At 42.0% G+C, this 14,468-nt stretch overlaps 1 protein-coding gene across 2 annotated transcripts in view; it reads right to left on the reverse strand.

The window, feature by feature from the left end:
- Nucleotides 1-11,815, reverse strand: part of LOC121677565 (G-protein-signaling modulator 2-like) — an 18,288-nt gene extending 6,473 nt beyond the window's left edge. Inside the window, exons 1-5 of one of the 2 annotated variants that reach the window (XM_042056356.1) lie at nt 11,622-11,815; nt 1,196-1,417; nt 673-808; nt 353-492; nt 93-216 (exon numbers count right to left, since the gene is read on the reverse strand). In XM_042056356.1, the coding sequence (XP_041912290.1) occupies nt 93-216; nt 353-492; nt 673-808; nt 1,196-1,416 (621 nt within the window). In that variant the 5' untranslated portion in view covers nt 1,417; nt 11,622-11,815. Of the gene's footprint in view, nt 1-92; nt 217-352; nt 493-672; nt 809-1,195; nt 1,418-2,345; nt 2,823-11,621 lie in introns of those variants that run through there. The other variant, XM_042056355.1, reaches the window with a different exon arrangement.
- Nucleotides 11,816-14,468: the final 2,653 nt, after the last annotated feature.

Consider the following 14,468-nt stretch of genomic DNA (forward strand, 5'->3'; position numbering starts at 1 on the left):
ACATGTCTAATGTCTTTACACACTAATGTATCCTATACTGTAGGCATGTTAGATTTTCTCTCTTCACGATTATAATCTGTCTTGTTCTCTACCTGTTCATGGGCCACTACTGCATTCTGGAAGTTTCCCAGCAAGTAATGAGTGTTGCCAAGATTGCCGTAGGTTCGGCCCTGGGCTGCTCGATCACCTAGCTCTTTGACAATGGACAGATTAGCCCTGGGAAAAAAAAAAGACAGTGAAAAGAACAAATGAGAAAGAAAAATGAGAAAAACAATACATCCTCTGCAATGAATCCAATGAATCAAGTGCAAAAGGCACAATATCATCCCACTGATGAGCGTTGAGTACTGACTCATAATATTCAATGGCTTTGTTCAGTGCTAGCCGGGCTTCTTCCGGAAATTCTACAGGGTCCATTCCACTCCAACATATGCTCTTTCCCTTGGCATGGTACACATTCCCATAGTTATACAGTGCTCTGGCCTGCCCAACCTACACACACACACACACACACACACACAAGAAAATAAATAAAGAAAATAAATACCTAGTCCTATAACATTATGAATAACTTTATTAAGTAGGAAATCTGGTAAAGCTCTGTGAGTGATAAGCAGGTGATAGCTGTAACATATGACTCTTGGGTATACAGTACCACTGCATGAGACTTGCCTTGTCATTGAGTATTGCAGAGATGTCAAGGTGCCTCTGGCAACAAACCGCTGCCTCATCGAACCGGCCCAAAATTTTCAGTGTGTTTCCAAGGTTACCACTGGCCTTTGCCTCTCCTAGTTCATCCCCGATAGTCCTTTAGAAAGGGACAGAAATGTGTTGCCGTGTCATTCGTGTCATTTTAATATTTATATTTGACAAATACATAGATGGAAGTAATTTAAACAATTCCATTAATGATAATATCATTATCAACCAGTCAAGTCATCATACCTGCTTTATTTATGTGCAATTTACCTGGCTATAACATAGTTAAACTGCAAATTACCCATATTTCCTGAAAAACCTCAGTTGTCAGTAGCAAGTGCAACATCTGTGTTCCAGTTTTTGCATTTTATGTTTAAGTGGAAAGGTGTGAAATGCACAATACAAAGCTGCCCGATCTTTCCTTTTACCATGTAAATGTCCTCCTATAGCCCCTAAAAAAAGCTGAATATCCTGACTGCAGCTCCTGTTGGCGTACCTGGTCAGGGTGAGGTCATGGCGGTGGTACTCTAGGGCTTTGGTGTAGTCATGCAGGTGGAAGTAGGCATTGCCAAGCTGGCTGTAGATGGCACTGAGGATCTGCAGGTCCTCGGTGCCCACCTGGATGGCCGACTCAAAGAAGGAGACGCCAGCGCAGTAGTCGCCTACCTTACACAGGCGCTCGCCCTCCAGAGCCAGCTCCAGACAAGACGCCTCCATCCTACAGACAGCAAGAAAGAGAAAGAAACTAAAAATGTTCAGTAAAACTGACACCCATGAAGCATATTGCAAAGGTAAGAAAACGCATAGGGGTTAAAGAATTGCTGTTAAATTTAAGACAATTTAGGTACCTATAGTAACTAAAAGCAGCCTGGAGTTGGTAGAAAACAATTCTGAGAGTCCCTAAATAAATGTCACTGAATGAATTCATTCCCTAAAATAAAAAATGAAAAGAAATCTTTAAAAAGCCAACATCTACACCCTTTACAGTATTTTTCTCTCTCTTTCACACACACACACACACACACGTGAGCTAACGGCACTGCACGTCCCCTCCACCCTTCCAGAGGCTATAACAGCTTGTTTACCAAAGACTTTTCCGTTTCACTCCCAGCAGACTGTTTGTTCCTGCCTCTCATGAGGGGCTGCCTGAGCAGCGACTGAGCTGGCAGTCCCTCAGCTCCACTCAGCAGTGACCATTATGCGCCGTCGCACTGACCCGAAGTCAGCTCAAAGAACTAGACCAAGACTGCTTTGCTGTTTCCCCTGGTACACTTTTTGAGTCCAGTGAATGGCAGTGAGTGTTACTGGGATTATGCCACAGGATTTACTTGGCAGTGTTGGAAAGCCACAGCTTGCTTGACCAAATAACAGATGAACACTAAATGACTCTAAACTCGATGTCATGAGGTATGAAGAAGCCTGTACAGACTGATGCAATGTCTCCCTCCCTCCACAAACAGAAGCAGCTTATGCAGGGACTGCTGCATATTGCTGAACGCAGATGCCGTACATACTGTCAATAGCACTGCCAATTGAGCCTTTCAATTATCCTTGACCAATACTGGGTACTCTGAAAATGAGAGAGAGGGGGAGACTCTCCCCCAGTAGAGGTCAGTGCTGTGGACGCCGGTGGTGCGGTCGCCTACCTTTCACTCTTTTTCCTGCGCAGGCACCCAAAGCACTTGAACAGGACGGACCCGTCCAGTTTCTTCATCGCTCGTCGGCGGCGCGTACCAGAGAGCAAACTGGAAGATTCCCGCGGGGGGACAGGCGGCTTGTGCCATGACGCTCGCCTCCAGCACAGCCCAGGCACGTTCATTCCCATGACATAATCCCCGTCTCCCTGACGATGACCAATCTCAACTGTACCGTGAACTGTACCTGACAGAGGCTTCTTGTCTCTGGACTGCCTCCAATGCACGCGACTGCAGCGCTCCGTCCTTTCTGTTTCAGGGTGGAAAGTGCTGCTACTGTTCCCCCTTCCACATCCTCTGCTCCCCTTGGAGGGCTTTTAAATCTCCCAAATCTTTTGTTGTTGCTCCGCCACAAGTAATGTTAGGTTTCGCAGTGATAAGTGGCCAGAGAACATTAAGCTGGGTTAAGCCTTTGCTACCAAACCCCTCCCTGTCACCAGTTCTGCTCTCCGGCTCAATCCATGTCCACTTGTCATTCTACAAGTTTCTCTTTAAAACTCTCTCTTTTAAATTGAACTACCAGTATTTACCTCCACTTAGACAAATGGATTATTTTTCTGCTGAATCCATTCAGCAAATAATAGTTGGAAAGAAAGAATCAGAGGGATAAATACATCGTTCTCTCTCTACCCCTTCTGATACGTGATTGCAGCAAAACACTTTTTGTCCCGGGCTGTAGATCCTGCTTGACTCTCTTTGCGTGAGGGGAGTAGCAGCTAATATGCTTTGCTAACACAACTTCAGATGGCGCATTATTCCAAGTGCCTGAATAAACACACAAATCCTACACGACCCCACCCCGAGGTCACTGGCTCAGTGGTGTCACAATAAAGGAACAAAGACAGTTCAGAGCAGCCACACACCATATGGCTTTCTAAAAGAACATATATTAAAACATGTTTTTACTTAGAGGCATATAGCCTGCTACTGTGAATGTGGTGATGTGTTTTGCCATTTTCAACAAGAGGCAGCACTCCCTGCTGTGGTAGGCTCCATCTGCACCTTTTAATGACGTATAACCGAGGAAGCATGGAGAAGATGGGTTTCAGTGGTAGTCGGTGAGCTGAGGCCAAGCCGGTCAAATCCACTTGAGTGCATTAGAATCTGTCCCCGTCCTAGAACGGCCTGGGGCTGCGAGGCCACTAGACCCACAGCTCCCCAGGCCTTCAGCTGCTCGAGTGGTCAGGTAGCGGGGTGGTTTGTGGGGCAGGACAACATGATGGCCTAAGCCATTTTGCACAGGGAGAATGCCATAACTCCCTCTGGCTTTCACACACATACACACACTAATACGTGTACACAAATTCACACACATAAAAAAACACACACACACACACACACACACGTGTACACAAATTCACACACACACACTAATATGTGTATACAAATTCACACACATAAACACACACACACTAATATGTGTACACAAATTCACTCACACACACACTCTAATACATGTACACAAACTCACACACATAAACACACACACACACACACACACACACTAATACTGTATGTGTATACAAATTCACTCACACACACACTCTAATACATGTACACAAACTCACACACATAAACACACACAAACACACACACACTAATACTGTATGTGTATACAAATTCACTCACACATACACTCTAATACATGTACACAAACTCACACACACACACACACACACACACACTAATACTGTATGTGTATACAAATTCACACACATAAGCACACACACACACACTAATACTGTATGTGTATACAAATTCACTCACACACACACTCTAATACATGTACACAAACTCACACACATAAACACACACACACACACACACTAATACTGTATGTGTATACAAATTCACACACATAAGCACACACACACACACACACACACACACACACACACACACACACACACACACACACACACACACACACACTAATACATGTGCACAAATTCACACACATAAACACACACACACACACACTAATACTGTATGTGTATACAAATTCACACACATAAGCACACACACACACACACACACACACACACACACTAATACATGTGCACAAATTCACACACACACACACACACACTAATATGTGTACACAAATTCACACAAACAAAAACACACACACTCTAATACATGTACACAAACTCACACACATAAACACACACACACACACAAGCAAGTACACAAATTCACACACATAAACACACACACACACACACATAAACAAAAGAAATACTTGAGTTAGTTGTAACTTTGTGAAACATCTAAACACCAGACAATAAAATCACCAACCCCTACTTTGAGCTAATCCGTCATAAGCCATTGAAGTTACTGAGAGACTTCGGTCAGCTGTCTAATTGTTGCCCTCCATGCTTGAGACAAAACCCCTCCAACACCCTCTCAATTATGCATCAAAGCATACAGTGGGGAACATTTTTTTAGTAAATATTTTTCCAATGAGGCTATTCACATACCCCGGAAATTTCAGAGTTCTCGCAAGGGCACAATTTGAATTGGCAATGAGTAATGATGCACGTTACTTTTGCCACTTGTATCGCAGGGAGCCAATCACATCTGTGTATCTGATATAGGCGGGCCAAAGGCAAGCTAAACAGATGACCGTCGTAGTGTTATCCAATTGCGTCGAAGTCCTTGGAGAAGCCTTTGTTAGTAATGACAGCTTGTATGAAGAATCTAATCAGCCGCAGTATTCAGGTCGGATTTTGGCCCGTTCTTCCAAACAGATTGTCTTTAAATCTTGAAGATTCCGAGAGGCCCTCTTGCGAACCGTGATTTTTCGTTCCTTCTACAAATGTTCTATTGGATTTAGTCAGGTACATGATTGGGCCATTCTAACACTTTGATTTGCTTTTTATAAGGTCAATTGAGAGTTTCCTTTGCTGTATGCTTTGGATCATTGTCCTGCTGGAATATCCTCACCCTAATCATCCTGGTGGATGGCAAGATTCTCCCAGTAAAGAGCACCATTCGTTGTTCCTTCAATTAGCAGTACTTTGCACTTTGTATAAATGTGCTTTAAAAATAGAAATAAAATATGACATCTTCCAGTGTCAGGAGATGAAAAACAGCCCCACACCATGATGCTTCCACCTCTAAACTTTACTGTCGGTATTGTGTTTAGGGTTTAGTATTTAGCAGTGCCAGTTCTCCTCCAAACATGGCGTGCAGTATGACAGCCAAAAAGTTTAATTTTGCTCTCGTCTGACCAGTATTTCATAGGCTTGTCCAAATGTTGCGTAGCAAACTTTAAACAAGCTTCAACATGTTTTGATGTGTTTGGGTGAGCGTACATAAAGGCCATGGCTCCTGGACTTCTCTTCTGATGATGATGGAGTGATGTTCCTTCCACTTGCGGATAATGGCCTTTATGATGCTTACTGGAAGATTTTGTCTGCATCCAGTTCCATTGATATGTTTTGCTACAATACGGTTGCAAAGGTCTTGGGAGAGCTTTTACCCATCATGAGATGTTTCTTGTGTGAAACTTTAGTAAGGAAAAAACATTTTCTAGCCTTTTAATATCAATATAGTTTATATTATGTTGCACAGATAGAAGAGATAATTCTAATTACTTACAGATTTCAGCTCATTCCTTGCCTTTCCTTGCTTTGGTGTACTGTTTTTCTTAGTGTATTCAATAGTTTTACCTGTGTCATTCCACTTTATTACACATAACTTTACTTATGGACTTAGATGTTGTGAATACTCTATATATCTGGATTTCCTGAGTAAATACTAATGTCTGGTGAAAATGTCATGTAAATAGACACAATAAAAAAAAATGTTGACGTGTTGAATACTTGAATACTTTTCCCCACCGTATGTTCTCTCCAGGAGACAAACATCTAACCTGACAGAGAGAGCAAGAGTGTGTGTATGCATGTTTGTGTGTGTGTGTGTGTGTGTATGTGTGTGAATGAGAGAGGTGTCACACACACAACTTTCAACCTCTCACAGACATAAATTCCAATGTCCTGTGTGGTACAAGCAGGACCTGCTGGAACCCAACCCGATCTGGTCACACAAACATGGACAGGTGAGCTTCCAGGGAGCATAACCCACAGATAAATAGCCCAACCACACACAGGTGTGTGTAAGGAACAGGTGTGCCTCTAGAAAAGGACACTCAAGCCATGTCGAGGACGCTGGGAGAGCCAGAAGAATACCCTCAACTTCATCAAAGTTTCAACAGAGCCATTAAAAATGTAGGTGACCCGTAGGTTGCTTGGCTGACAGACAGCTCAGTTTCACCTTGTTCCCACGCAAGTGCCCACTCAGGTTACTGAGACTGTGTCCCTACTGAAGGACTTAGCACTGTGGCATAGATGGTTAGGGAATGATTTCATAGCACTGAATTTGATCATGTTCTTTTGCCAATGTCAAAAGGATAATTTAATGACTGCCGGGTGCTTTATGTATTACAATGTTCATGACAGTACTTGGATGTCAGTGCTGTGACTTACAATCTGAAATAAGATGTCATGACACACAAGATTAATGGTAAAGTGTGTTGCTCAGTGGTACTGATGAAATTAGCTGGTCAGGGAATGATTTAAACAAGCGGTGTTCAAAACACACTTAGTCTCAACCAGACCTATGGACAGGGAGCAGGGAGCTGATCACAACGCATCACAGTGGACAATCAATCAGCAAGTGCATAAACATAACCACACAGACACACACACACAGCAAAGAGGGCTTTTAAGAGGTGATGGACTTCGATCACCAATGTAAAAGGGTCTTGTGTCAAAGCTGACCATCTGCAGTGAGCTGTCTGTACACACACACACACACCAGCCACAGCAATCCATTACCATCAAGAGGCTACTTCACTAATTACTTTCCCCTCCCAAGGGGAACAAACTGTACAACACAGCAGTTTTTTGATAAAAAAAAAAAGCTACAAATTGCTTTTGATGCCCGAAGCATGTTCTTCTTACCACTCTGTAAACTTGAACCAACCACTGTGGTTGTTTTCCTGGCTTCTGCTGTACTATTGCACAACAATGTACCTTTGAGGTAGCGTCAATCTGAGAATGTTAGCAATGCCACCCAGCAAACTTTGTTCCTGTACGGGCTGCTTTAACTACGAGGACAGAACTGCTACCCACACTACCACCTGACTGATTAAGTGAGTCTCAAAACGACTGCCTCAGTCAGTATTTCACAGTAGGCATGTCTACCTAGCGGAGCAGGTGTGTGTTAACAGGCATGAACCACTTGTCCTACCTGCACCGCACGTCATAGTGCTGTTCCTCTTCATGCATACTGAGAAGAGAGGTCACGTCCACGGAAGAGCAAGTCTTGATGAAGTCCCCTAAAGATGTGTATTCCATTTGAAACAAAGGGAGTAGGCTACTATGGAGTATGTAGAGAGGAGTGGTAATATCTTGAATTGGTCAAAAGCTGTGGTAGAGAATGGACCCACGCAGAGAAAAAGAATGGCATGAATATTCTAAAGGTGGGGATGGACGCAGGAGCTGGAGAGGCGGGGACCAGCTGAATGACGGAGTAATGGACACACGAGAACTCTGATCTCACAAGGTTTCATTCTTCCCCCTCCTGTTCTCACTCACACACACACACACACACACACACACACACACACACACACACACAAATTTAATTGCTATTCCTTTCGAGAAGTCTTCTTCGTCTTAAAAATTGGTGTTCACTCGCTCTGAACATCCTCTATGTCAGGAATTCCCATCTGACACAAAATAATTTTATCTGCTCTTCTTCTTCCTAGATTTCCAGCACAACCACATACACCAATGAATCATTCTCATTGGGTTTACACATTTCTCATAACATTTTGCACAGTTACAGTAACAAAGATGCCATTCAAAGACCCCAAACTCTATTGGTTTCCCTGTGCTAAACAAAATGAAAACATCTATTCACAGGTGGTAGAGATTCCTTGCATAAGTCTGAATCTCTGATACACCTGCGTGAAACTCCTTTGCACAATTCTTCAATCAGCAAGCATTCATTATCCATAAAAAGATACCATGTCTGTTCTGTGTTGCTATTTGCAAGTATGGCTCTAAGGCACATTTAGAGAAAGTACTGTATTGCCTATTTGATGAGGAAAACAGTACAGCTTGTACACAAAGCCCAGGTGTTCACTGTAGGTCTATTTCAATGAAAAATTATAATTTGTAGTTCAATGAAATTTGTCTTGTCTAGGTGCTTACTGTAGGTCTTACATGCCAATGGCAGTTACATATTGGGAGGAATGAATACAATTAGTATACAAAGTCTTTTCACAGTTTTTCTGACACCAGAAATATGAGAAAGAAATGGCACAGACATAGCAAAAATGGTTGAAACTCCTAATTTTGAGGACTATGTTTTGCATTTTGTTGTCCAGTGTGTAATGATTGATTGAAATCACACAGTGATGTGACTGCAAGATGTGTTGTTTGAAGGCGCAATTTGCTTTTGTTGCATGTTTTAAATGTTGTGAGAGAGTAAGAGCCTTTTGCAAGCATAATTTGTAATTTTGACCACAGTACTTTTGTTTATACCTGCGTGTTACTTGTTTTGAAAACGTGATGTTAATTGTTGACACAAGCATTAAAGCGATCAAGAAAAACTGTAACACTGGAATGTTTTTCACACTACAACAAGCCTACATTTAGTCAATCATTATGCTTGACGTCCTCTCAATTAGGCCTGCAAGATGCTCTACTATTAATGGTTTTATGAAAATGAAGAGAAAATGTTATTCCTGAAACTACCTGATGATAACCCATTCGTGGAAACAGAGGCATTTACAACCTTGCATAATTCCACTTTTCTCCTCAAAATGAAAAGCTTGAGTAAGGTTGAACAAGGGGGAATGAGTAACTTCTCAGAAGTAGCCTACACTTCCCATAAGTTATTGTGGGGCATGACTCGACTGATAAGGGAAGCAGTGCATTTTGCATTCAAGAAATCTTCACCGCCGGCCAGTGCAGCCTGGAACTTCTCCGTTTTATGGAGTTCACACATTACTCATCAGCACTAATCTCTGGGACACGTTCCCATTAAAGTCATGGGTGTGGGACAGAGTAACAGTTGTCTAGTTCCCCACACTTTGGTTCGGTTCCAGTCTAACTCTAGTCTAGATCCCCACCCTTTGAATGTACTGTACCCCAGAGGTTGGGCTGCATTGTGGGATCAATGGATGTATCAGCTAGGCTGAAAGCAGCATGTTTTTGTCAACTAAGAGACATTTCCCAATGAGTACAGTATGTGGTAGAAGATATGTGAGTGAGTCAGACGAGTTAAGCTTACATTAGTGTCATAGCAGTGTTCATTGGATAGATGAAGCAACAGCTAGGCTACACCCTATTACCGATGACGCTTTTTTTGCTATTGCATTTTACATAGTGTTCTTTTTTCCAGCAAGTCATAGCAGGGGTGCACCTGTTGCAGCGGTCTGACAGCACATCTGACAAGTACAAGGCACTTGCCACCACCAAAGGGCTTGAATATAAACTGAAATATTAAGAAAGTACTTCTCCCACTGCTCTTCCTAGTACAATAGTATCCATCCAAAAAGAGAAATGTTTAGAGAAATTCTGATTCAGCCACGACTCTTTGTTTTACACTATATGCTTTTCTGACCCATGACATGTGATCGGTCCTCCAGCACCAGTAGTCTGTGTTCTTTAAATATTCAGGGCAGCTGGCCCAGAGGCAGAATTACCCAGGGAACGATCAGTGTTTAAAAATGGGAAAACCAGTTCAATTGATTATTGTTATAAGAACTCAAGAAGAGTGACTCCACAAGAGTATTCACTAAAAATCTGTTTTGACGGTGACATTTCAGGAAAAACATCTTAGTCAATACGTCACACTGATGACGAAGGTCTTGTGATTGAGACACTACTAGACAACATTTGTGTACTGGCTGGCAGAGTGAGAAACCAGGGTCTGCTTGGAAAATGTGCCATTAGACAGAAATGAAAGGAACTTGGTTCCTGTATTTTTAAGCTGATTTTTTTCCATCCTGTAACATGGCAGTTAGAGTTGTGTAGCAACTGTGGTCTTGTCAGCTGCGAACTATTGACAATAGAGGAGATGGACATCTTGGCCCCCCAGCCCACTGAAATAAGTCCCTCATTGTAAACACAAAGCTGCTGTTATCATGTGCCAGTATCAGGAGCCTAGGACAGAGGGTCCAACCACAGTATTGAATGAAAGACAAAAAGCTAAAACAAAAAGCATGTTTTAGTTCAGATCATCTAGAATGCTAGACTGACTGATGGAGAAGAGATAATTAACTGTGTGTGTGTGTGTGTGTCTGTGTTTCAGGAAGTCATTAAAAGTCCAGTATGGCAAACAGCTGGCTGAGATGGTTGACCGAAAGCTGGAGGACCACTAAAAATTAGACGGCAGTGCTAAAGTCAGTACCTTGTCCAGCTAGCTACCTACCCTACAGGACAGCCCTGGTCCTTCTCTTCCAGTCACACCATCACAGAAGGGGAATTTCCCTCACAGGATCAAAAGAGTATATATACTGACTTGTCCACAGAATAAATAGACCAGACCATTTACTTTCATCACTTAGATGGTAAAGGTAGACTCCATGATACAGGCAGAAGTGTTTCAAACACAACAGAGAACAAATTAATCCATCCCTGAGTGTGTGTGTGTGTGTGTGTGTGTGTGTGTGTGTGTGTGAGTGTGTGTGTGAGAGAGAGAGAGAGAGAGAGAGAGAGAGAGAGAGAGAGAGAGAGAGAGAGAGCAGAAGAAAAGTGTGTGAGAGAAAGAGAGCAAAATAAAGAGTACGTGTGTGATAGTAAGTGAATGAGAGGGAAGTAGCCTACACTACTCTGTACTGTAGGATGTAGAATGAGCAACACCAGTAGCTCTGACAAGCACAGTGAATTGTGAATTAAAACAAATAGAAAAAAATAATAAGGCTAAGGGAAGTATGATTCTGGTATAATGAATTGATGTCCAACCAACCTGACACAACACTTTAAAACATGGCTCGTGTACTGCCAGTGAACGTAGACCTACAGTTATACTATTTGACAACTTCACACGACAAAAAAAAAACATGCACATAACCTGTATAGCCTGTTACCAAAAGTTGGACTAGTGGACGACTGCGGTAGGTATGTATGTTGACGGTGTTACAACACGTAAACATGGTTGAGCATTCAGCTGCATTTTCGAGATACCTAATGATGTAGCCTAACCTACCTTTGTGGAATTATAGCTGACGGAATTCTCCAGCTTGTCGAAAAAAAGGCAATAGGTCGATCCGTTTCCAGTGATTGGCTTGGTAGCCTACATCGTAAGTGAAAGCGGTGTCACAGTAGACTTCATGGACTTCAACGTTTACGCTTTCGCCATTTTCCTCAAACTTTTTTTCCCTATATCTTCCTTGTGCTGTACTTGAGGAAACTTGCTCATCTGGCACTGATGTTAGCCAATCACGCCAAAGAAATCAGTTCAGGTCACGCCCATAATAATATCCCTCACTGCAGCTGTAATGTTTTGTTGCGCTACATTCTGTGGTAATTAGGCTACAAAAGGGCAACATTGTAGCAATTTGATTTATACATTGTTTCAAATAGTTAAATCACACCACTGTCATCACCAAGCACTATCTTTCATAAATTATTTTTGCACATGTATTTCTCGATTAGACAGATCAATAAGCCTACTGAAATTTGGAACGGCTAAGTAATGCAGGATGATATTTCACTTGTCCATAGAACACTTTTTCATTTCCTTGCAGTTTGTCCGGGCACATTTGCTTCTGCCTCACTTTCATTCTGGTGTGGTCATGGAAAGCATGAATAAGCCTATGTGGTCAGACCATGGGCGTTAATTTGGCATAGCTTAGTTGTTGTTTTTTTCAAGCACTAAGACGTAGGCCTAGTCCCATCCAAGAAAGTCCAACTTTAAAAATGTTATTAGATGAAATGGAAATACTGAATGCGTAATTTCAATGCCCAGTTTTAAAAACGCGACAGCTGCAGAGCGTGGGTTGAGGCACACCTCATTTGGGAGCTTTCCAGACAAGTCAAGTTGATATATATATACTCTTTTGATCCCGTGACGGAAATTTGGTCTCTGTATTTATCCCAATCCGTGAATTAGTGAAACACACTCAGCACACAGTGAACACACAGTGAGGTAAAGCACACACACTAATCCCGGCGCAGTGAGCTGCCTGCAACAACAGCGGCGCTCGGGGAGCAGTGAGGGGTTAGGTGCCTTGCTTAAGGGCACTTCATACAAGTCCGAAGCGCTAACCAGTAGGCCACGGCTGCCCACGGCTGATGTTCTCCCAGCAATGAAGAAACTCGACATAGCTTACATACATAGCCCTAATAATCTGATAAATGGGTGAGAGGAAAGCTGAGTTGAGAACCTTGCAACAAACATTCAAGTCCTCATATATTTCTTTCTGCTCTGCATTTAATATTATTATTTTACTGTTTGATGTGGTTCTTATGTAACAAACACTTCTGAATGTCAAATTTTCCCAAATAAGGAGACATTCGAAAACCATGTTAAAATTGATGGAAGATGGGTATTTTCAGGCTATGGAAGACTAGAACTAGAAACTAGAATTATTTTGAGAAGCAATGCAATATTTTAAGCCTTAAACTGGGGAGCCTTTTACCTGGTCTTATACATAATATCCAATTTGCTTCAACAACAGTATGCCACGGTCGCAATAATGCAGCATATAGAAAGATAGAATCAAACAAGGGTGGACCACTGAAGAAGCAGTCTTCCACCCACAGGTAATCAGAAAGATTTTGCAGAAAACACACTTGAAAATATTACCAGTGGTTCTGCTATTTTGTTAGATATATAACTGTTCTTGGATGCATCAAAGAAAATAAACCTTGTTCTGGCATTTTAATCAAGTCAGCAAGACTAGACTTGTATGACTGATCGCCATACACCCACTCAACACAAAAATGACCTGTAAACTGTCTGGTGTGGGATTGTATCTGTGTAGCAATATACTGTAGATATGTGTAAAAATACTGAGCTCAAGCCAATCTCAAGATGTGGCTGGCAGTGGAGGCCAAATGAAAATTGTGTTTTCTTGCAGTAGTCTGAGGTCATCTTATCCAAAAGTGCGAGTCTCATGACCAACACCGTGTGGCGCTCAGACACCATGCTCACCTGTTAACACTACCTGTGGAATACAATCTCCTTCCCAATGGACCTGAAGTCCCAAATACAGCTATACAAATGTTACACATGGGCACATGCCTCTGCGGGAAAGTGGGGCATGTTTCGTGTCATCTTTCAGTGGCTTTCTTCTGTCTTTGTGTGACTTGTGAGGACAGAAACACACCTTGTTCATTCAATACGTGTTCCTCTGCGCACACAGTCTTCAAAACACACACAAATTTTGCTCTCCAACACGTACACACAGGTAATATCTCCCATGTGTACTGTTATTCACACAGGTTAACAGACACGTTTAGAAAATGCTTTGTTGCACAAGATCACATTACAGCTTCTGTGCATTTTTTGTCAACCCTTACTATGTTTTATCTATATTTATATCTTTATTCTTGAATTCTTAAGTAACCTATCCCATAATTCATTCATTCACTACAACACAACAACTTTCAATAACAAATGTTGTCACCCTCCACCCCAATCGCATGTATGCAGCAAAGGTTAAAGAACTGGTTTGGCATCTATGGGCCATTGAATCTAGTGGTAAAGCTACATTATCCAAACCTAAGACATCATTTAAACCCAGGGGTTACAGTATGGCATGTTAACAAGGACAGAGCAATTCTGCTGAACTACACTCCAGACCAAAATGGTTAGGACTAACTTTGGAATGCTGAGAATTCTTGCAACTTGATTATCTGCTGTGGCCTGCACTCACATTTTTGGTTACAGAGTGCTGTTAAATTAAAAGTCCATTGCTTTACTGCAACCCTCAATGTGTCCACTTATGAAAAGCTCCACAAAATTCCCTGTAAAATATTGGTTCACATGTTCGATTCTCTAGAGTAAAAAAAGAAAAAAAGAAGAAAAATGACACAATGGTAAAACTAG

Source organism: Alosa sapidissima, chromosome 12 (assembly GCF_018492685.1).
Source record: "Alosa sapidissima isolate fAloSap1 chromosome 12, fAloSap1.pri, whole genome shotgun sequence".
Taxonomy (NCBI): domain Eukaryota; kingdom Metazoa; phylum Chordata; class Actinopteri; order Clupeiformes; family Clupeidae; genus Alosa; species Alosa sapidissima.